Source organism: Aotus nancymaae, unplaced genomic scaffold (genome assembly GCF_030222135.1).
Source record: "Aotus nancymaae isolate 86718 unplaced genomic scaffold, 86718_ANA_hifiasm-v0.15.2.pri h1tg000028l, whole genome shotgun sequence".
In the NCBI taxonomy this organism is placed as follows: Eukaryota; Metazoa; Chordata; class Mammalia; order Primates; family Aotidae; genus Aotus; species Aotus nancymaae.
In genome coordinates, this window is record NW_026988441.1 from 31,067,194 (window position 1) to 31,088,496 (window position 21,303).

Genomic DNA, 21,303 nt, shown 5'->3' on the forward strand with positions numbered 1-21,303 from the left:
CGCGGGAGTTGTAAGGGGGGGCCGGAGCGAGCCAGAGTGAGCGAGAGCGCAGGGTAAAGGGGGCGGGCGGGGGGCCCGGGCTCCACCTTAAAAGCGGGCGCGTGGGGGTGGGAGGGAGGAAGGCGGGCGGCGGGGAGGAGGGAGGGAGGGAGGGAAGGAAGGGGGGCCGGAGTGTCCCGGGCGCAGGGCGCGCGTGCGGCGGCGGCGGCGGCGGGGAGGGGCCGGCCGCGCGGCGCTCCCCTCCTCCTCCTCGCATCCCCGGCCCCGCGCGCGCCCAGCAGAAGCGGGTCTGTGTGTGCGTGCGTGCGAGTGAGTGAGTGTGTGCATATTTTTTTTCCTCTCTTTTCTTTCTCTCTCACTGTTTTTTCCTCTCTCTCTCTCGTTCCCTCTCTCTCTTTTTTTTTTTTTTTTTTGCAAAGAAACAGCAGCGCCGCCGCCGCTCCGCCGAGGCGCTGCGCCCCCCGGGGGGGGAGGCGGAGGAGGCGGGCAGCGGCGGAGGGAGGGGAGCCGGGGAGGGGGGCGCCGCGCTGGGAGGGAGGCAGCGCGCACGGTGCAGCCGGGCCGGGCGGGAGGCATGGCGGGGCCCCCGGCCCTACCCCCGCCGGAGACGGCGGCGGCCGCCACCACGGCGGCCGCCGCCTCGTCGTCCGCCGCTTCTCCGCACTACCAAGAGTGGATCCTGGACACCATCGACTCGCTGCGCTCGCGCAAGGCGCGGCCGGACCTGGAGCGCATCTGCCGGATGGTGCGGCGGCGGCACGGCCCGGAGCCGGAGCGCACGCGCGCCGAGCTCGAGAAACTGATCCAGCAGCGCGCCGTGCTCCGGGTCAGCTACAAGGGGAGCATCTCGTACCGCAACGCGGCGCGCGTCCAGCCGCCCCGGCGCGGAGCCACCCCGCCGGCCCCGCCGCGCGCCCCCCGCGGGGCCCCCGCCGCCGCGCCGCCGCCCACGCCCGCCCCGCCGCCACCGCCCGCGCCCGTCGCCGCCGCCGCCGCCGCCCCGGCCCGGGCGCCCCGCGCGGCCGCTGCCGCCGCCGCCACAGCGCCCCCCTCGCCCGGCCCCGCGCAGCCGGGCCCCCGCGCGCAGCGGGCCGCGCCCCTGGCCGCGCCGCCGCCCGCGCCAGCCGCTCCCCCGGCGGTGGCGCCCCCGGCCGGCCCGCGCCGCGCCCCCCCGCCCGCCGTCGCCGCCCGGGAGCCGCCGCTGCCGCCGCCGCCACAGCCGCCGGCGCCGCCACAGCAGCAGCAGCCGCCGCCGCCGCAGCCACAGCCGCCGCCGGAGGGGGGCGCGGCGCGGGCCGGCGGCGCGGCGCGGCCCGTGAGCCTGCGGGAAGTCGTGCGCTACCTCGGGGGCAGCGGCGGCGCCGGCGGTCGCCTGACCCGCGGCCGCGTGCAAGGGCTGCTGGAGGAGGAGGCGGCGGCGCGGGGCCGCCTGGAGCGCACTCGTCTCGGAGCGCTAGCGCTGCCCCGCGGGGACAGGCCCGGACGGGCGCCGCCGGCCGCCAGCGCCCGCCCGTCTCGGAGCAAGGTGAGCGCGCCGGGGAGCGGGGCGCCGCGCGGTGGGCAGGTGCGGGCGAAGTTCGTGGCGGAGGCGCGAGTCCCGGGAGGAACTGGGCGGCGGGTGACTGGGGCTTTTCGCGCGTTTCCTACGGGCTTAGTTCGTGGTGACCTTGGCAAGTGGCTGAATCTCCCGGAGCCTCAGTTTCCTTCGCTGTAAACGCGGCTTAGTAACAGTAGCGACCCCTTGGGGTTGTTGCGCGAGTTTAGTGAGATTCGGTTGTCGAGGGCTTTAGTTAACACAGAGCCTGGCACGGAGTGAATGCGTAAAAGTTAGTCCGTATCGTTCTTAAAGGTGGAATCGATCCATCCTCCCCGCCGCCCGGATGCCACAGTCAGGGTCCGGGATTAGAACAGCTGCTAACTTTGCATGCTTCTCTCCTCCACCCCAGAGAGGTGGAGAAGAGCGAGTGCTTGAGAAAGATGATGATGATGATGATGATGAAGACGAAGATGATGAAGATGATGTGTCAGAGGGTTCTGAAGTACCCGAGAGTGACCGTCCGGCAGGTGCCCAGCACCACCAGCTTAACGGCGAGCGGGGACCTCAGAGTGCCAAGGAGAGGGTCAAAGACTGGACGTCTTGCGGAACTCACCAGGGCCAGGATGAAGGGCGGGGGCCAGTCCCGGGCAGCGGCACCCGCCAGGTGTTCTCCATGGCAAACATGAACAAGGAGGGGGGAACAGGTAAGGACCTCTGGGTGGGGGAAAGTGCCAGGTGGGAGGCACTCAGCCCCAAGACAAAGCCAAAGACAGGTGTTTTTTTTCTTCCCAGCTTCTGTTGCCACAGGGCCAGACTCCCCATCTCCCGTGCCTTTGCCCCCAGGAAAACCAGCCCTACCTGGGGCCGACGGGACCCCCTTTGGCTGTCCGTAAGTTGGGGTGTTGGAGACGTACGGGTGCTGCGCAGGTATGTGGCACAGCCAGAGGGACTTCTGTGTTCACTGGTGTCCGTCTGTTTTGATGCAGTACTGGGCGCAAAGAGAAGCCGTCTGATCCCGTGGAGTGGACAGTAATGGATGTCGTGGAATATTTCACTGAGGCAGGCTTCCCCGAGCAGGCGACAGCTTTCCAAGAGCAGGTGAGTTCCCAGCCCTGGATTACACACAGACAGACAGACAGAGGGCCTATGTGGGATGTTCCCTGACCCGGCTCGCTCTCTCTCTGTCCCTGTCCCACCCAGGAAATTGATGGCAAATCTTTGCTGCTCATGCAGCGCACAGATGTGCTCACCGGCCTGTCCATCCGCCTTGGGCCAGCCCTGAAAATCTACGAGCACCACATCAAGGTGCTGCAGCAAGGCCACTTTGAGGACGACGACCCCGATGGCTTCTTAGGCTGAGCGCCCAGCCTCATCTCTGCCCCAACCCATTCTGGCCCCCATCTCACCCAAGACCCCCCAGAGTCCAGGAGCTGGACGCGGACACCCTCGGCCCTCATAACAGATTCCAGGGAGGGGCACCCTCTATGTCCTCATCTCTGCCCCTTCTGTCTCTCACACACACATCTGCCCTTCAGCACGTCGTCGGTGCAGGGAGAGGATTGCTCCTTACACCCCAGGTGGCTGACCCTCCCCACCCAGCCCAGGACATTTTAGGGAAAAAAAAATGAAATGTGGGGGGCTTCTCCCCAAGATCCTCTTCTGTTCAGCCAGGTGTTTCCCATATGAATGTTTGGATCTGCCTGTTTATTTTGGTGGGTGGTCTTTCCTCCTTCCCCCACCACCCATCCCCCTTCTCAGTCTCTGCCCCTGGCCTCCAGCTCCTAGGGGACTAGCTGGGTTGGGGTTCCTCGGGTTTTTCCTCTCCTTCCTCTTTCCTTTCTGTTGATTGTTGCTCCAGCTGGCTGTATTGCTTTTTAATATTGCACCGAAGGTTTTTTAAATAAAATTTTAAAAAAAGGAAAAGGGAAAAAAGCCATGGGGTCCATTTTATAAATGGGGCAGGGGAGAGGGTGTTAAAGAGACTCCTAAAAGAGCCGAAGGTTAGGACAGAATTGTTTCAGCTCCCCCGAGTAGCTGGGATTACAGGCATGCACCACCATTGCCGGCTAATTTTGTACTTTTAGTAGAGATGGGGGTCTCTCTGTTGGTCAGGCTGGTCTCGAACTCCTGACCTCAGGTGATCCGCCTGCCTTGGCCTCCCAAAGTGCTGGGATTACAGGCGTGAGCCACCGCACCCAGCCCAATTTTTGTTTTTCTTTTAGAGATGGTCTCGTTCTGCCACCCAGGCTGGAGTGCAGTGGTGCTTTCATAGCTCATTGTAGCCTCAAACTGCGCTCAAGTGATCCTCCCACCTCAGCCTCCTAACTGGGACTACACGTGCACACTGCCATGCCCAGATAAGTTCTAGACATTTTTGTAGAGATGGGGTTCTAACTTTGTTGGCCAGGTTGGTCTCGAACTCCCAGCCGCAAGCAATTCTCCTCCTGCCTGGGATTACAAGAGTTAGCCACCACGCCTGGCCTCAACTATTGTTGAATGGCTAGCAGTTACGTTCTTGGGTTTACAAGCATTTTCTCAATTGTCCTCCCCAAGTCCCACCTTACAGAAGAGACAACTAGCCCTGCACAGAGATGCTGTCTGCTCGGGGTCACACAGAGTGGCGTCTGACACCTGTCTCAGTTCTTCACTCAGAGTCTTTTTTTTTTTTTTTTGTCACTCAGAGTCTTTATAATTAGTGTGTTTGACATAATGTACATTAAAAAGTATAAACCTGTCAGCCTTTGCCTACTGCAAAGAATCCACTACAACTATCAAGGGCAGGGGCTGTTCTAGGACCATAGTAGGGTTTCCAGGCCTCATGGTCCTCCGCATTAAAACAACAGAAGTGGGCCGGGTGTGGTGGCCCATGCCTGTCATCCCAGCACTTTGGGAAGCCAAGGTGGGCGGATCACAAGGTCAGGAGTTCAGGATCAGCCTGACCAACATGGTGAAACCCCGTCTCTATTAAAAATACAAATATTAGCCGGGTGTGGTGGTGGGTGCCTGTAGTCCCAGCTACCTCGGGAGGCTGAGGCAGGAGACTCACTTGAACCTGGGAGGCGGAGGTTACAGTGACCTGAGATCACGCCATTGCACTCCAGCCTGGGCAACAAAAGTGAAACTCCATCTCAAAAAAAAAAAAAAGGGATTGAGCCATCAGATGGGAAAAGATTTCCAAGTGAAGATGTTTTGAGACGGTCTTCCTGTCACCTAGGCTAGAGTGCCGTGGTGCCATCATAACTGGTGACAGCCTCGAACTCTTGGGCACAAGTGATTCTTCTGCCTCAGACAACAGCCGACTAACATTTTATTTTCGTACGGACAGGGTCTTGCTATGTTGCTCAGGCTGGTCTTGAACTCCTGGCTTCAAGCAATCCTCCCACCTCAGCTTCCCAGAGTGTCAGGATTACAGGCATGAGCCACCCAGCCAGGCCTGAAGATTTTTTATGTTAGTAGTAGTCCTCAGAGCTACTACATCCAAAGTCCCTACTGAGTTCTAAGGCAGTTTCTCAACTCCATTAAAGAGAGAGAAAAAAATAGGCTGGGCACTTTGGGAGGCAAGAGGGGAAGATCGCTTGAGTCCAGGAGTTTGAGACCAACCTGGGCAACATAGAGAGGCCCCCATCTCTATAAAATAAAAATTTTAAATTAAAATGATTTTTTAACAACAACAAAACGGGTTCTGGGGGGTGAGAGGCTGGGACTGGGGCCCGGGCGACCTCATTCCGCATACCTGTTTCAGGTGGGGGAAGTTGGAGACACGTTAGAGACCCCTCCACTCCAGGAATCCACCTCGAGAGGTTAAGGTCCTGGCTCTAACCACACCCCCACGACAAGGCCAGAGGTCGCCTCCCTAGGCGGGTCCCTCCTCCCCACCTCCAGGTTCCCGGAGTGCGCGTGGAGCGTGCGTAGCGGGTGGCGGCCCGCAGGCGCGCGGACTGGAGCGGCGCGCCCCTCCCGCGTGTTGAAATTCAAAAGAGGCAAACTACCCCCGGGCACGGCGCGGCGCCGGTGGAGAGGTCAAGGCAGGGTCCAGTCGGAGGCTCCCGGGGCGGGGTCGAACCCGCTGCCGACGACGTGAGCAGCATTGGAAGCTTAAAGAGCTCAGGTTCCCGCCCTACGGCCCTACCATGGCTACGGAGCAGTGGTCCGAGGGGTCGCTCTGCCTGGACCCTGGAGAAACACCGCCTCCAGACGCCTTAGAACCTGGGACGCCGCCCTGCGCAGATCCCTCCTGGTCGACGCCCCCTAGCAGGCCTGGGGACCCACCTGGGCCGGACCCCGAAGATGCTGAGGGTCAGCTGCCTGAAGCCCCGGCCTCCACGCCTTCCCCCAAACCTCTGGTCCCCGGGCCCGGGCCAGCACCACCCCCGCCTACCCCTGGAAGCTTTGTTCAGCCCCATCACCGAACAGCTGCGCTACCTACTCAAGAAAGCGGATGATTTCCAGAGCTACTTGCTCTACAGGTGATGTTGGACGGGGTCCCAGCTCCTCATGGGTAAAGAGACTTGGAAGGGAGGCGACAGGAGGGGAGCCCAGGAGGTCAAGGCTATAGTGAGCTGTCCCGTGACACACGCCAGGGTCGCAAAAATCGCAAAATTAGAAGCGCTAGGAGCCAGAGGGAGACAGTGGAAGAAGCTAGCTTATTAGAATCAGTTTCCGAGTGAGGAGGGCTGTAGAATTGCGGGTAGGGGGCGGCTGCTGTTACTGTCCTGGCAGTGTGGGCCTGCGGTTGTCAAATCTCTAGGCCTTTCTTCCAGTTTTTAAATGCTGGCTTAGATTTTTGAGCCCTGTGCCGGCTAAACAAGACCCACCTGAGCCACACTTGGCCAGCAGAACATCAGTTTGAGACCCCAAAGGATAATGTGATTCCCAGACCAGCTTTCCCAGTGGTTCTCCAATCTGTGTCCATTGGAATCTCCTAGGAGGCTGGGTCTTGGTGGTGGTGGTGGTTTTTTGTTTTTGTTTTTGAGACAGAGTCTCGCTCTGTTGCCCAGGCTGGAGTGCAGCAGCATGATCTTGGCTCACTGCAACCTCCACCTCCAGGGTTCAAGCAATTCTCTGCCTCAGCCTCCCAAGTAGCTCGGATTACAGGCGCCCACCACCACGCCCGGCTAATTTCTGTATTTTTAGTAGAGATGGGCTTTCACCGTCTTGCAGGCTGGTCTTGAACTCCTGACCTCATGATCCACGAGGCTGGGTTTTGTTTTGGTTTTTGAGACAGTCTCGGTCTGTCACCCAGGCTGGAGTGCAGTGGCGCAATCTCGGTTCACTGCAACTTCTGCCTCCCGGGTTCAAGCGATTCTAATGAGGCTGGTTTTTTAATGAGACAGGGTCTCGCTCTGTCGCCCAAGCTGGAGTGCAATAGTGTAGTCATAGCTTACTGCAGACTCACACTCTTGGAGGCAGTCCTCCCGCCTCCACCTCCTAAGTAGCTGGGACTATAGGTGACACCATGCTCAGCTAATTATTTTTCGTGTAGAGATGGGGTCTTGCGATGTTGCCCAGGCTGGTCTGGAACTCCTGGCCTCAAGCAATCCTCCAGCGTTAGCCTCCCAAAACTCTCGGATTGCAGGCGTGAGCCACTGTACCCAGCCCTGTAGGAAGCTCTGGGTCCTAAGTAGAATCGTGAGACTCAGGTGTCAGCTCTTTAACAAATGTTCTAAATGGGTGTGATGTGGGTGAACCAGAAAGATGTTCAGAAAAGACCTAAAACTGAGGGCCTTTTCTAACAGGGGTCTAGCCAATGGATACAGGTTGGGGGTGAGTAGAATGGGGAAAACCGGGGGGTGGGGAGGGGTCGTGAGGGATTCCAGGCAAAGGCCCCCTTCTTCCTTCAGCAGAGATCAAGTACAGAAGGAGCAGCTAGCCAAGGCCATGCCCACCTTCTTACAGATGTGTGAACCCTACTTCCTGTACCTGGAGGCAGCCGCGAGAAGTGTACCCCCCATCTATGGAGTCCTGCAGGAGCTAGTCCGAAAGGGGGTGTGTGGGGGTTTCTTAGACCCCATGCCCCTTGCCTCTCGAAGCTCCAAGCCTGGGGGGATGGTGGATGGTGGAGGGGGAGGCCCGCTCCTCTCAGGCCAGCTGATCTCACTCTGCCCCCTCTTGTATGCAGCTGTTAGAGATCTCCCAACAGCTGACCCTGCGCCTGGAACAGCTGGTCCTCTTGTACGCTTCCTTTGGGTTTGTGGACCTGGAGGAGACGAACCCCCTTAGGTATAACGGTTGGGGAGTCGGATGGGGGGGTGAAGGGGTCCAAGGCCCAGCCTCACCCCTGCATTCCCTCATGTCCTGCCAGCATCTCCTGTTTCTTTTGCGGGAGGTTCTCCATCAGCATGTCCCACGAGGTGTCCATCTTCAGATACTGTGCCCCAGCTGCCTACACTGCCAGCCGCTTCCCCCGATACCTCTATAAGAAGATGCGCTGGCACCTGGAAACCATCCCGGAGGCCACTGGTCGGGGACAAGATTCCCTTGTGGATTAGTAAGTCCTCTTACCCAAATCAAATTCCTCCCCTTTCTATGATGAATGCCAGTATGGGCCTCAAAACCATCACCACCAAAGTGAAAACTGGGCAGGGCGTGGCATGGTGGCTTAAGCCTATAATCCCAACACTTTGGGAGGCTGAGGCAGGAGGATCATTTGAGCCCAAGAGTTTGAGATCAGCCTGGGCAAGATGGCAAGACCCTGTCTTAACAACAACAACAAAAATTCGCGAGGCATGGTGGCTGGCAGCTGTAGTCCCAGCCACTTGGGAAGGAGGATCACTTGAACCCAGGAGTTCGAGGCTATAGTGAGCTGTGATTGTGCCACTGCACTCCAGCCTGAGTGGGAGCAAGAATCTGTCTCTTTAAAAAAAAAAACAAGTGAACCAGGAAATAAGGCTTTTGAAAGGCTACCGCTATTTTCTTAAAACCCACCCTCCCACCAAAATAAAAGTCCTCATCTTAAAAGGAGGCTGGCCGGGAGAAAAGGCCTTGGAGTCACATCCCTACCTGAGAACTTCGATGAGCTTCCACCTCACCTCCAAAATTAAAGCCCTCAACAGAAGAAGCTAGGAAACTGATCACTGCTAATTACAGCTCCCTCCCCTCCCAGCTACTTCCTGTGCTATCGAGATACTTGGAAGGACACAGGCCAGAGTCCAGCCAATCCGTGCCCGCAGATCCAGAAGCTGTGGTCCATCGGCCGATGGGTGCCCCTGGGACCAGCTGATGATGACCTTTATTCATGGTAGGAGCTAGGGCAATAGCAAAGCGGGCTTGGGTGCTGGAGGCGGGAGGCAGAACCCCTTCAAAGACAATCCTCCTTCCCAAATACTTTGCTCTCCTTAGTAATGATAGCACTGTATTGTGCCCTGAAAAGCACTCACGCAGACCCCAGTAACAACCCATCGAGGTCTAAGCTACTGGCCCCATTTAACAAAGAAAACAGAGTGCTCAGAGAAGCTGTTACCTGCCCAAGGACACACAGCTAGCAGGGCGATTGGACAGGTCAGGACCAGTTATTCAGCCTCCGGGAGCCATTACTAAGTTTCTGATCAACAAGGAAACAAGTTTCCCCCGGGGTTTTTCCCACCCGCAGCTGAAACAAAGCTTCTTTCAGCTGACGCCTCTCACTCAAAGGGAGGGACTCCCGAGGGGCAGGGGGCACTCAAGTCCAGGCCTGTCTCTCCCTGGTTCCCCCCCACCACAGGATTTTGTGCCCGCAGCCTCTTGGGGACTACCAGCAGCTGCTGACCATCGGCTTCGAGGAGCCCTCGCCCATGCTGGCCACCGACCTGCTGGTGCAGATCCTCATGGGCCAGGCAGGCCAGGCCCGGCCTCCGAACGCAGCCGGGCCCGCGGGGTGGGCGGCGCAGGGGTCTTGAATCTGGGGAAGAGGGTAGGAGCTGGAGCTTGACAGTTCCAAACTCCAGGAGAGGGGGCAGGGGAGGGGCTCACTTGTTCTCGCAGTGCAGCCCGGCCTCGCCTTCCAAAGGGCCAGGCCGAGCTGACCTGTCTGCACCGAGATCGGCCCAGCCGTGGGGCCCAGAATGCGGACATGCCAGTTTTGTGTTAAATAAAAGAAAGAAAGAGGTCACAGGCTCAGCGTCCGCTGGGAGCACCGCGCCCCTCCCTCTGGGGTGGGGATTCCCCGCCCGCTTGCGTGGCCTTCTGGGAAATGTAGTCTTTTGAGAGAAGTCCGCAATCCAGCAATAGGCGGACGAGAGCCTGGCGCATGCGCATAGGCGCACATGAAGCAAAAAGAGAAGCGATGCCTGTAGACAACCGGAACCCAGAAAATCTCAAGTTTCGGGTAGCGAGGAAATTCAACGCCCACTGGAGGAAAAGACTTAAGGTTACACCCACTCCCGTATTTTCACCCGGAAGTTGTTTCTTTGTAGCGTAAAAGAACTACTTTTCCCGACGTGCCCCGGGAAAGTGCCCTCGATCAGTTTCCGAAGGCCCCGACTTAGACTTTTTTTTCTCTTCTAGCGTTTGGGACTTGGAGGCCGCACAGGTCGTCGTCTTTCTTGGGGTATCCGGGGTGCGGGCGAGGTCGGGGAGCCCTGTGGAATCCCAGCTTAGGACCTCTTAACCTCTCTCCAACCTCGGACTGGAGAGGAGACCCTGGCTGAGAGAAATGAACTCACCTGCTCAAAGCTCCTGCGAGCAAGTGGCGGACCTTGGACCTGAACCGGGTACTGTGGCCCCTTGCTAGGGGAAGGGTGTCATCCTGAGCCAGGTGTCACTCAGCTGTGGGTTATCCCGCTTTAATCCAAGGGGACACTTTTGGTTCCCCTCCCCTCAACATTTTCATAGAGGAGACACCCAGAGCCCTGTCCTTATTTATGATTTTGAGCAAAGCGCCCATCTTCAGTCCCTGGCACATAGTATTATCCCCCGTTTCCAGATGACAAAAAAGGACGTGAGAGGTGGTGAAATGAATCAATATATCAATATTGGATTGGATGCCAACACTATTGCTCGTCCTTTTTTTTTTTTTTTTTTTTTTGAGATGGAGTCTCAGGCTAGTTGCCCGGGCTGGAGTGCAATGGCGTGATCTCGGATCACTGCAACCTCCACCTTCCAGGCTCAAGCGATTCTCCTGCTTCAGCCTCTGGAGTAGCTAGGATTACAGGTGAATGCCTCCATACCCAGCTAATTTTTGCATTTTTAGTAGAGCTGGGGTTTCACCATGTTGGCCAGGATGGTCTTGAACTCCTGATGTCAAGTGATCCGCCTGCTTCAGCCTCCCAAAGTGCTGGGATTACAGGCGTGACCCACCAAACTCCGCCACTATTGCTCTTCCATGGGGATTTCTGGTGACAATTTCTGACTGCATCAAGAATGTTTTTTAGTCCACAGCCCTGGTCTGAATGACATGAAATCCTGATGCTCCTTGATATGGCTTTGAGGGAGGCCCTGTGAGTTTTCCCATGTCTCTAAGATTTTTTTGGCGTAGGGAAGATCTTTCTCTGTCACCCAGGCTGGACTGCAGTGGCACAATTATGGAACCTCCATCTCCTACAACCTCTAACTCCTGGGTTAAAGAGATCCTCCCACTTTGGCCTCCCAAGCAGCTGGTAGTAGGTAGTACCAGCAGCACTGATGCCCCTGCTTTTTTTTTTTTTTTTTTTTTTTTGTAGAGACAGAGTCTCGCTATGTTGACCAGGCTGGTCTTGAACTCCTGGCCTCAAGCTATTCCCCTGCCTTGGCCTCCCAAAGTGCTGGGATTACAGGCATGACCCATCCCGACTGGCCTTTAAGATTCTTTAGACTCACAGGGTCCAATGGAAATAGCAAGTGAGCTTAGACCGGGCACAGTGGCTCACCCCTGTAATCCCAGCACTTTGGTAGGCTGCGGCGGGTGGATCATGATGTCAAGAGATTGAGACCAGTCTGGCCAACATGGTGAAACCCCATCTCTACTAAAAACACAAAAAGTAGTTGGGCGTGGTGGCACATGTCTGTAATCCCAGCTTCTCAGGAGGCTGAGGCAGGAGAACCACTTGAAACCGGGAGGTGGAGGTTGCAGTGAGCCGAGATCACGGCACTGCACTCCAGCCTGGGAGGCAGAGTAAGATTCCGTCTCAAAAAAAAAAAAGAGAGAGAGATCTAGTATTTCACGTTTACAACATATCTCAATTCAGACTAGCCACGAGCACCTCTAAACAGTCTCCTTTAGGTCAAATCTAATGTCGGCTCAAGACAGGGTTTCGGGTGGGTGGTGACAGTAAGTCCTGGAAGGGGAAGGAAACGCGCTTTGTTTCCTGGGTCCTGTGGCTCAGCAGCTTTCTACACCCTTGATTCTCAAACTTCCTAATGTGCATCAGAATCACATGGAGACTTTGATCATTAGATCTGGGATAAGACCCAAGAAAGTGCTGCTTTTTTCTCTCTCTCTCTTTTTTTTTTTCCCCCCAGACGGAGTCTCACTGTTGCCAGGCTGGAGTGCAGTGGTGCGATCTTGGCTCACTGCAACCTCCGCCTCCCAGGTTCAAGCAATTCTCCTGCCTCAGCCTCCTGAGTGGCTGGGACTACAGGCACCTGCCACCACACCCAACTAATTTTTGTATTTTTAGTAGAGACGGGGTTTCTCCATGTTGGTCAGGCTAGTCTCAAACTCCTGACCTCAGGTGATCCACCTGCCTCGGCCTCCCAAAGTTCTAGGATTACAGGTGTGATCTCTCTCCCCCTCTCTTTTTTTTCTTTTTTTTTTTTGAAACAAGAGTCTTGCTCTGTCGCCAGATGCCAGGCTGGAGTGCAGTGGCATGATCTCAGCTCACTGCAACTTCAGCCTCCTGGGTTCAAGCAATTCTTCTGCCTCAGCCTCCCGAGTAGCTGGGACCACAGGCACATGCCACCACGCCCAGCTAATTTTTGTATTTTTTAGTAGAGACGGGGTTTCACCATGGTCTCGATCTCTTGACCTCATGATCCGCCCACCTCGGCCTCTCAAAGTGCTGGGATAACATTTTTTTTTTTTAAAAGACTTTGTCCATGCTAGTATATACAATGGAGTGTGGGGGGGAAAAAAACTTTGTCTTGCTGTATTGCCCAGGCTGGTCTCCAACTTCTGGACTCAAGCAGTCCTCCCACCTCGGCCTCCCAAAGTGCTGGGATTACAGGCATGAGCCACTGCATCTGGCCCCTGAAGGCGCATGTCCGGCAGTTCCCCAAGTATCTCGGATACTGCTGGTCCTGGTGCCACTACCATGAGAACTGCTGGTTTACACTTCCTTCATGGTTCTCACTCAGCTGCACATTGGAATCACCTGGGAGCTTCAAAAAATAGTGATGTCAAGCCCTTCCCCCATCTGACTGACTTCACATATAGAGGCCTCCAGTTGAGTTTAACATTCAGGAAAGCTACAGAGTCCCCCATCTATACTGTGTGTGTGTGTGTGTGTGTGTGTGTGTGTGTGTGTGTGTTTTGTTTTGTTTTTGAGATGGAGTTTCACTCTTGTTGCTCAGGCTGGAGTGCAGTGGCTCGATCTCCACTCACTGCAACCTCCACCTCCCAGGTTCAAGCAATTCTCCTGGCTCAGCCTCTCAAGTAGCTGGGATTACAGGCAAGCACCACCACGCCCAGCTAATTTTGTATTTTTTTTTAGTACACACAGGGTTTCTCCATGTTGGTCGGGTTTGTCTGGAACTCTCAGCCTCAGGTGATCAGCCCACCTCAGCATCCCAAAGTGCTGGGATTACAGGTGTGAGCCACCGCATCCAGCCCCTGTCTATACTTAAGTAGTCCTGTCCACTCTATTTTGAGACGGGTGATTCTCCTGCCTCAGCCTCTTGAGTAGCTGGGACTGCAGGAGCACACCACCAGGCCCGACTAATTTTTCTATTTTTTAGTGGAGATGGCATTTCGCCACGTTGGCCAGGCTGGTCTGGAACACCTGACCTCGGATGATCCACCTGCCTTGGCCTCCCAAAGTGCTGGGATTACAGGCTTGAGCCACCGTGCCCTGCCCCTGTCCATTCTTGATAGACTTAATTCTTGGCTCCCCTGCTGGAAATGAAGCCCAGCTTCCAGGTGTTTCCATTTTCCACTTCCCAGGCTCTCTCCCACCTTTCTCTACATAACTCCCACAGTCACAGTGAAGTATGCTGAGGAGGGGGGTAACTGTGCCAATGATGGATGGGGTCAGGTGATGAGCCCTTCGTGGCTGACCTGCTCTTGGGTGCAGCCCTGTATCAGCGTGACCTCTCTGTATTTTATGCCTACGGATTTCACTAGATAGTTGATGTACCTATACAAGAGACAGAGTTGGACAGAACCAAGAATTTGTTTGTTTTTTGAGACAGAGTCTCACCCTGTCACCCAGGCTGCAGTACAATGGCTCAATCTCCGCTCACTGCAACCTCCGTCTCCCAGGTTCAAAAGATTCTCCTGCTTCAGCCTCCCAAGTAGCTGGTGGCTCCCGCCACCACGCCCAGCTAATTGTTTTGTATTTTTAGTATAGACGGGGTTTCACCATGTTGGCCAGGCTGGTGTTTTTGTTTATTTTAAGACAGAGTCTCGCTCTGTCGCCCAGGCTGGAGTGCAGTGACATGATCTCAAGAGCCAAGAGTTTAAGCAGCAATTCTAAAACATTCCTGGGTTGAGGGTGGTGGTTCATTCCTGTAGTCCCAGCTACTCAGGAGGCTGAGGCAGGTGGGTCACTTGAGCCCAGGAGATCAAGGTTACAGTGAACTGTGATCATGCCACTACACTGCAGACTGCGTGACAGCAAGACCCTGTCTCCAAAATTGAAAACATTTTTTTTTGAGACCGAGTTTCGCTCTTATTGCCCAGGCTGCGGTGCAATGGCACAGTCTTGGCTCACCGTCACCTCTGCCTCCTGGGTTCAAGTGATTCTCCTGCCTCAGAGTAGGTGGGATTACAGGCATGTGCCACCCTGCCCAGCTAATTTTGTATTTTTAGTAGAGACAGGGTTTCTCTATGTTGGTCAGGCTGGTCTTGAACTCCCAGCCTTGGGTGATCCACCTGCCTGGGCCTTCCAAAGTGTAGGGATTATAAAAAATACAAAAAATTAGCTGGGTGGGATGGTATGCACTTGTAATCCCAGCTACTCAGGGGCAGGAGAATTGCTTGAGCCCAGAAGTGGAGGTTGCAGTGAGTAGAGATCGCACCTCTGCACTCCAGCCTGGGTGACAGAGCAAGACTCAAATTTTTTTTTTTCTAAATAGTCACAGTCATAAAAATTCAGGTTTATCTTTTCAAAAGCTAGGTCTCAGTTGCCTTTTTTTTTTTTTTTTTTTTTTTTTTGAGACGGAGTTTCGCTCTTGTTACCCAGGCTGGAGTGCAATGGCATGATCTCGGCTCACCGCAACCTCCGCCTCCTGGGTTCAGGCAATTCTCCTGCCTCAGCCTCCTGAGTAGCTGGGATTACAGGCACGCGCCACCATGCCCCGCTAATTTTTTGTATTTTTAGTAGAGACGGGGTTTCACCATGTTGGCGAGGCTGGTCTCGAACTGCTGACCTCAGGTGATCCACCCGCCTCGGCCTCTCAAAGTGCTGGGATTACAGGCCTGAGCCACTGCGCCAGGCCTCAGTAGAGACGGGGTTTCACCATGTTGGCGAGGCTGGTCTCGAACTGCTGACCTCAGGTGATCCACCCGCCTCGGCCTCCCAGAGTGCTGGGATTACAGGCCTGAGCCACCGCGCCCGGCCTCAGTAGCTATTGTTTACGTTCCCAAGGTAGGAACAGTCTCTTACCATCTCTCTCTAGCCAGTGCACCAATAAATGTTGAAGAGGAATCCTGGAAACAGAGGGCGTGAACTCGGTCCGCGCGCCATATTTTGCACCCCGGCCGCCAGGGAGCGGTAGGACCTGAGCCAGGCCGGGTCTGGCAGTGCATGGGAGGCGGGCAGCCCCAGAACAGGGCGATAAGGGCGCATTCCCGCATTCCGGCCCGCACCTCTTGGGGCTTTCTCGGGCCTCTCTCGGCCCGTCGTGCTCCCGCCCAACTCCAGACGAAGAGGACCCAGAACAAAACAGGCAGCAGTGCCCTGAAAGAAGAGGCTTTATTGGTGCGGGGAGTGAGGCAGCCGCGGCCGTAACCCCGGCCCTCTTACAGTCAAGGGAGTGGGTAGTTCAGTTTACAATTAGGCGGAGACGGGCTGGACAGTTTCACTGGCGGAGTTGTGGGTGGTGGTCAGTTTCCCAATGGGGGACTCTAAGTTTTATAGACTGGGCTGGTCAATTTCACAAAGTCAAGTTCAACGATGGGCTGGCCGATTTCATCTTCCCCAATGCAGAGGGCCGACCCTTCTCCAGGCCTTCTACTAGACGCTCCCCGCCCTGGTCCTCTGACGCGTACGTTACTTCCGGCCGGGGGTCCCAGCCTGCTCAAACCTCAAGGTTTGCGCTCCTCCTGGGGGCAGAGGACCAGAAGGAAGGCCGGCCTCAGGGACCTGCGCACTGCACCCAGGCTCAGGGTGGGGCGGTTTGGGCCCCAAGACCACTGTCTCCTCTTCACCCCGGATGCGTCCCACATTGAGTTTGGACCAGAATGGCCCTCCAGGGGGGATGTGCCTTTCCCCACCCAGCGTCCTGGCAGCGGAGGGGTAGGGGTAGCGACAAGCGCTAAAGGTACACGGGTAAAGGGGCTCCCACCTGCTCCAGGCCGTTCTCCGAGGCCTTTCTGCGGGGGGGCCAGATCACTGCCAACTTTCCGTCGCCCCTGCTCGCTAGGGGGGAAGGGGCGCTCATCTCACCAGCTGGAGGCAGCCAGGATGAAAAAGGCCGGCCGCACCCCTTAAACACACGTAGGCGTTCACCCTCCGCCTCCCCATGAAAGCCTCCACTCAGCTCCAGGGACCCAGGAACCCGAGGGAGGAGGGAGGTGAACCCAGAAGGGAGAAGCAGGAGCCTGAAAATGCAGAGGGAGGACCCAGGAGCGCCAGAACCCAGTCAGGGTTCCCTGGAACCCGACAAAGAGGAAGACATCTGGAATGCCCCCACCCATCCCCCGCGCAGCCTGGGTGGTGTGGATCAGAGAGTCCATCCCTCCCGGTGGAGGGGTGGATCACAGCGAGTAAAGCAGCCCCAGAAGGGGTAGGCAAGAGACAAAGTTGAGAAGGGGTCGCAGGAGCGTGGGAGCTTGGAGGGAGAGACCCCGAGAATCGGAGGGCCAGAGGAGGGGCCACCTAAGCTGGGCAGTCGGTGGGGGCGGCTGGAACCCTGGGGGTCCCTGGCGTTGCCGCGGTCGCGGCTTACCGGTGAGAGTCGGCGTAGGCTCCTTGAACTCCGCGGTGCCATAGACACTGCGCCGCTGGCGCTGCAGCTCCTGCTCGCGCTCGCGCACCGCGCGCACCTCCTGCTCCAGCAGTGACGGAGCGAAAGGCGGCGGGGCGCGGGCCAGCACCGGGCACCGGCCCTGAACCCCCGAGCGCGCCCGGCCCCCGAGCTCTGGAAGCCCCTGCGGGCCCGCGCCGCCCCCCGCCCCCGCCGAGGAGCCACTCCCCGCGGCGGCCTCGAAGAAGCGCTTGAGTTCGCCCAGCGGCTGCGGCGGCGACTGGGCGCGCGGCTCCGCGGCCGCGGGGCGCGCCAGCGCCGCCTGCCGGTGGGCCTCCCGCTCGATGTCCCGCTGCATCTGCGCGCCCGCCCGCGCGCGCTCCAGGGCGCGCGGGAGAGCGGGGCCAGGACCCGGCAGGTTGAGCACCGGCCGCACGCGCAGCTCGACGAGTTCGCCGCCCGCGCGGCCCGAGCTCAGGCCCCGGCTCCGGCGCAGGCTCTCCTCGCGTTCGCAGCTGCGGCGGATTTCGCGCTCTATGGGCGTCTCCATGAACAGCTCCTCGGGGGGACGTTGGGGAGCCTCGGGACACGGCAGAAAACGCAGGTGGGGGGCTTCCGAGCCTGACCTGGAGGTGGAAGTCTCAGGCCCGGAGCGGGACGCTGCCCCTGGATCCCCGCGCTTTGCGCTTCGGACGGCCCAGGGTTGTCTCTGCCTGGCTCAGGACTCTCAAAGCCCGCCGCTGTGGACAACCCAGGGCGCCCTGAGTCCTGCTCGACTGATGGCTCGAGGACTTCGCTTTCTTGCTCGAGGGTCTCCACGTCCTTTGCGGAGGGCTTGGGGACCTCTCCTCCCGGCCTGGGACTTCAGTGTTCAGCTCCTCAACAGGCTCTGGGGCTTCGCTGTCTGGCCCTGGGGGCTGGTGGCCCCCCTCTTCAGACGACCCTAGGGCTTCGTTCTCCAGCTGGGGGACCTCGGCGTCCAGGGTTGGAAGCAGCTCGGAAGCGTCAGTTCCCAGCCGGGGTTTTGATGCCCAGAGTTAGGACACAGGGCCCTGTGAGGCACCTGTGGTCGCAGTCGCCGCCCGTGGGTTCCAAGGCGTCGCCCGCACCCGCCGCTTCTCTGACCCGCCTCTGGCCTCCAGGAACGGCCCCCGGGGGCAGGGCCAGGCACCGCCCCCGGCACCTGCCAGGAGGACTCCAGCCCCGCCCTGGCACCGCCCTCGGGACTAGGGCGCCTTGGTGGGGCACCCAGTTTCATCAACTAGCGCGCCCAGTCAGCTTCAGGGCACAGGCCTTCTTGGAAGAGGGCTTCCCTAGACCCGGCCCGTTACCTGGGGGGCCTCTCTGGGTGCTGTGTTCTCCTGAGCGCACTCTGGCACTTTTTCAGAGCCATGTCCTCGTCATGTCAAGGAGACCGAGCCCCAGCAGCGCGTCGGACTGGGGTTCTGAACCACCAGCCCCTTTGTGAGGTGTCCCCCCGAAGCCGTCTTTCCGGAACTCGGGCAGCCCCGCCCAATCTGTGCCAGCCAGCGCGCAGCGACGCCCTAAGGCCCGGGCCCTCCCTCCGATCCAGCCTTGCAGCGCACAGCTCCGGCCCGAGAGGGCGCCAGGAGCCGCCTTACGGCGCGCCAGGGTCTCCCTCACAGTGCTTGGGCTCAGAGAGGTTCCCAGCCGCGCACCACTGCCCCCCGCCAAGCTGAGAGGCGGCTTCCCTTCTCCTCCCAGAGAAGTCCGCGAAGTGTCTGCGGCCAAGTGCACTCCCGGATTCGGGGAGGAGGGAGAGACGGACACAGCGCGCCCCGGGCCAAGCTTAGCGGTTGCGGTTGAAAGGGGTCACCTTGGGCCCAGGCGCCTGGGGAGGTCCAGATGGGGGGCAGGAGGCGTCCAGAGTAAGGGAAGAGATCAGCTGGGGCCGGATCATGCGGTTCGAGGACAGGATCGATGCCCTTGGCGCGAGCCGCCCTCCCCTAGGGACATTTTCCACTTTCCCTCTAATGGAAGCAGACTCTTCCCTTCTCCTGCCCGCAACCCCACCACTCTGGGGTGACCAGAAGGAAAGATATAGTTACCGGCAGAGCGCGGTGGCTCATGCCCATGATGCCAGTACTTTGGGAGGCCGAGACGGTCGGATCACCCTGAGGTCAGGAGTTCCAGACCAGCTTGGCCAGCATGGGGAAACCCCCGTCTCTACTAAAAATACTTAAAAAATTAGCCAGGCGTGGTGGCGGGTGCCTGTAATTCCAGCTACTCAGGAAGCTGAGGTGGGAGAATCGCTTGAACCTGGGAGGCAGAGGTTACAGTGAACCAAGATCGTGCCACTGAACTCTGGCTTGGGTGACAGAAGGAGACCCTGTCTCAAAAAAATAAATAAATATAGGGCTGGGCGCCGTGGCTTATGCCTGTAATCCCAGCACTTTGGGAGGCCGAGGTGGGTGGATCACCTGAGGTCAGGAATTCAAGACCAGCTTGGCCAACATAGCGAAAACCTGTCTCTACTAAAAACACTAAAGATTAGCCGGGCGTGGTGTCGGGCACCTGTCATTCTAGCTACTTGGGAGGCTAAGGCAGGAGAATTGCTTGAACCTGGGAGATGGAGGTTGTAGTGAGCAGAGATCATGCCATTGCACTCCAACCTGGGCAACAGAGCGAGACTCTGTCTCAAAAAAAATAAGTTTACCCCATGTCCCCTCCCTCCAAGTCCCACTGGTGACATCCCTCTTCTACAGGCAGCAACTCTGCACAGCCCTCTCCAGGGCCAAGAGGTGGTAATAGCTGTCAGATGTTGCTAACCCCAGGGTGTTTGTACTGTGCCTTGATGCTTTCCCTCGACCTTTATAAACTGTGTCTTTATTAAGTTCTCATCAACTGCTGTGTTCAAGTGTGTAATCTTTCCTACCAGGATTCCAGCTCTGACAAATTTCAATCTCACGCTTTACACATCTAGGCTGGGCTGGGTCAGGTGGGTCACGCCTGTAATCCCATCACTTTAGGAGGCTGAAGCAGGTGGATCACTTGAGGTCAGGAGTTCAAGACCAGCCTGGCCAACACGGTGGAACCCAGTCTCTACTAAAAATACAAAAAAAAAAAAAAAAAAAAAAATTAGTCGTATGTGATGGCATGGGCCCGCTACTCAGGAGGATGAGGCAGGAGAATCCCTTGAACCTGCCAGGTGGATGTTGCAGTGAGCCAAGATGGTGCCACTGTACTCCAGCCTGAGCAACAGAGTAGACTCAGTCTCAAAAGCAAACAAACAAAAATCTAGGCTGGGTGCCGTGGCTCACGCCTGTAATCCCAGTGCTTTGGAAGGCTATGGCAGGAGGATCACTTGAGGCCAAGAATTTGAGACCAACTTGGGCAACACAGTGAGACTCCACTTCTAAAAAAAAAAAAATTATGTATATCTTTATGCCGATGTCTCCCAAATTTATCTTTAACTGACTGCTCCCTTAGGCGTTGGACTCACGTCCAGCAGTCTCCGATCTAATAGACGTGCCGGACTGAACACTTCCAAAACTGCATTCTTGGTGCTTCCAACCCTACTCCTCCTCACTGTGTGTGTCAATTTCAGCCATTCAGTTCTGCATACAAAAAATACCCGAGGAGTCAGCCTTCAGTTCATCAGCAAACTCTCTTGACTCTGCCTCCAAACAGATTTTGGATTCATCCACTTCTCCCCATCCTTATTCCAGCCACCTCCTCTCTCTCTTTTTTTTTTTTTTTTTGAGACAGAGTCTCACTCTGTCGCCTGGGCTGGAGTGCAGTGTCACCATCTTGGCTCACTGCAACCTCTGCCCCCCAGGGTTCAAGCGATTCTCCTGCCTCAGCCTCCCGAATACCTGGGATTACAGGTGTGCACCACCATGCCTGGCTAATTTTTGTATTTTTTTTAAAATATAAACTTTCCTTTTTTTTTTTTCATTTATTTATTTATTTATTTAACTTTAGGTGCATACTATATCTGGCATTTCTCCCTGTTATCCCTCTCCACCCCGTCCTCCTTCCCCACCCCCCGCTGCCTCTCCCCTTCCCCCAACAACTGCCTCCAGTGTGTGATGCTCCTCTTCCTGAGTCCACGTGTTCTCGTTGTTCAACACCCGCCTATGAATGAGAACATACGGTGTTTGGTTTTCTGTTCTTGTGTCAGTTTGCTGAGAATGATGGTTTCCAGATTCATCCAATTCCCTACTAATTTTTGTATTTTTAGTAGAGACGGGGTTTCACCATCTTGGCCAGGCTGGTCTTGAACTCCTGACCTAGTGATCCACCCATCTTGGCCTCCCAAAGTGCTGGGATTACAGGTGTGAGCCACTGCCCTCAGGCCAGCCACCTCCTTTCTCTCAAAGGTTTCCATCAAGTCACACACAGTGGCTTGCTCTCGTAATCCTAGTTACCCTGGAGGCAGAGGCCGGAGGCTTGTTGAGCCTGGGAGTTCAAGAACAGCCTGGGCAACATAGTGAGACCCGTCTCTAAAATAATAACAACAAAAACAAAACAAAGGCTCCCACCAAATTTAGAACAAAAATCCAAAT

The 21,303-nt window shown here is 56.9% G+C and overlaps 3 protein-coding genes across 5 annotated transcripts; 2 read left to right on the plus strand and 1 right to left on the minus strand.

The window, feature by feature from the left end:
- Positions 1 to 233: 233 nt before the first annotated feature.
- Positions 234 to 3,480, plus strand: SAMD1 (sterile alpha motif domain containing 1). The gene is made up of 5 exons (XM_021675116.2): positions 234 to 1,525; positions 1,947 to 2,241; positions 2,330 to 2,426; positions 2,524 to 2,635; positions 2,738 to 3,480. Exons 1-5 carry the CDS (start codon positions 575 to 577, stop codon positions 2,894 to 2,896), a joined length of 1,614 nt encoding a protein of 537 aa, XP_021530791.2. The 5' UTR covers positions 234 to 574; the 3' UTR covers positions 2,897 to 3,480.
- Positions 3,481 to 5,667: 2,187 nt separating this feature from the next.
- Positions 5,668 to 9,411, plus strand: CUNH19orf67 (chromosome unknown C19orf67 homolog). The gene is given in 7 exon segments (XM_012457816.2): positions 5,668 to 5,904; positions 5,906 to 6,003; positions 7,378 to 7,522; positions 7,656 to 7,756; positions 7,839 to 8,024; positions 8,640 to 8,774; positions 9,237 to 9,411. Coding segments are annotated over 7 exon segments (1,077 nt in total).
- A 6,133-nt stretch (positions 9,412 to 15,544) lies between these two features.
- Positions 15,545 to 17,889, minus strand: MISP3 (MISP family member 3). 3 transcript variants are annotated; one of them, XR_010344193.1, is made up of 3 exons: positions 16,757 to 17,889; positions 16,154 to 16,294; positions 15,545 to 15,911 (listed from the first exon to the last, which is right to left on the minus strand). XR_010344193.1 is itself a non-coding variant. In XM_064380712.1 (3 exons), exons 1-3 carry the CDS (start codon positions 17,322 to 17,324, stop codon positions 15,894 to 15,896), a joined length of 657 nt encoding a protein of 218 aa, XP_064236782.1. In that variant the 5' UTR covers positions 17,325 to 17,889; the 3' UTR covers positions 15,545 to 15,893. The 3 variants fall into 3 exon arrangements, 2 of the variants coding, with proteins under 2 accessions (XP_064236782.1, XP_021530774.2); XM_064380712.1 differs by having other exon boundaries at positions 15,545 to 15,908; positions 16,154 to 16,227; XM_021675099.2 differs by having other exon boundaries at positions 16,154 to 16,227.
- Positions 17,890 to 21,303: the final 3,414 nt, after the last annotated feature.

Bases quoted from the DNA above. Each gene is read 5' to 3' on its own strand.
- SAMD1 (XM_021675116.2), top strand. From the start codon at position 575: ATGGCGGGGCCCCCGGCCCTACCCCCGCCGGAGACGGCGGCGGCCGCC. The intron at 1,526-1,946 runs GTGAGCGCGCCG...CCTCCACCCCAG, and splicing joins CCCGCCCGTCTCGGAGCAAG to AGAGGTGGAGAAGAGCGAGT. The intron at 2,636-2,737 runs GTGAGTTCCCAG...TGTCCCACCCAG, and splicing joins CGACAGCTTTCCAAGAGCAG to GAAATTGATGGCAAATCTTT.
- MISP3 (XM_021675099.2), bottom strand. From the start codon at position 17,324: ATGGAGACGCCCATAGAGCGCGAAATCCGCCGCAGCTGCGAACGCGAG. The intron at 16,228-16,756 runs GTAAGCCGCGAC...CTTCCCCCCTAG, and splicing joins GCCTACGCCGACTCTCACCG to CGAGCAGGGGCGACGGAAAG.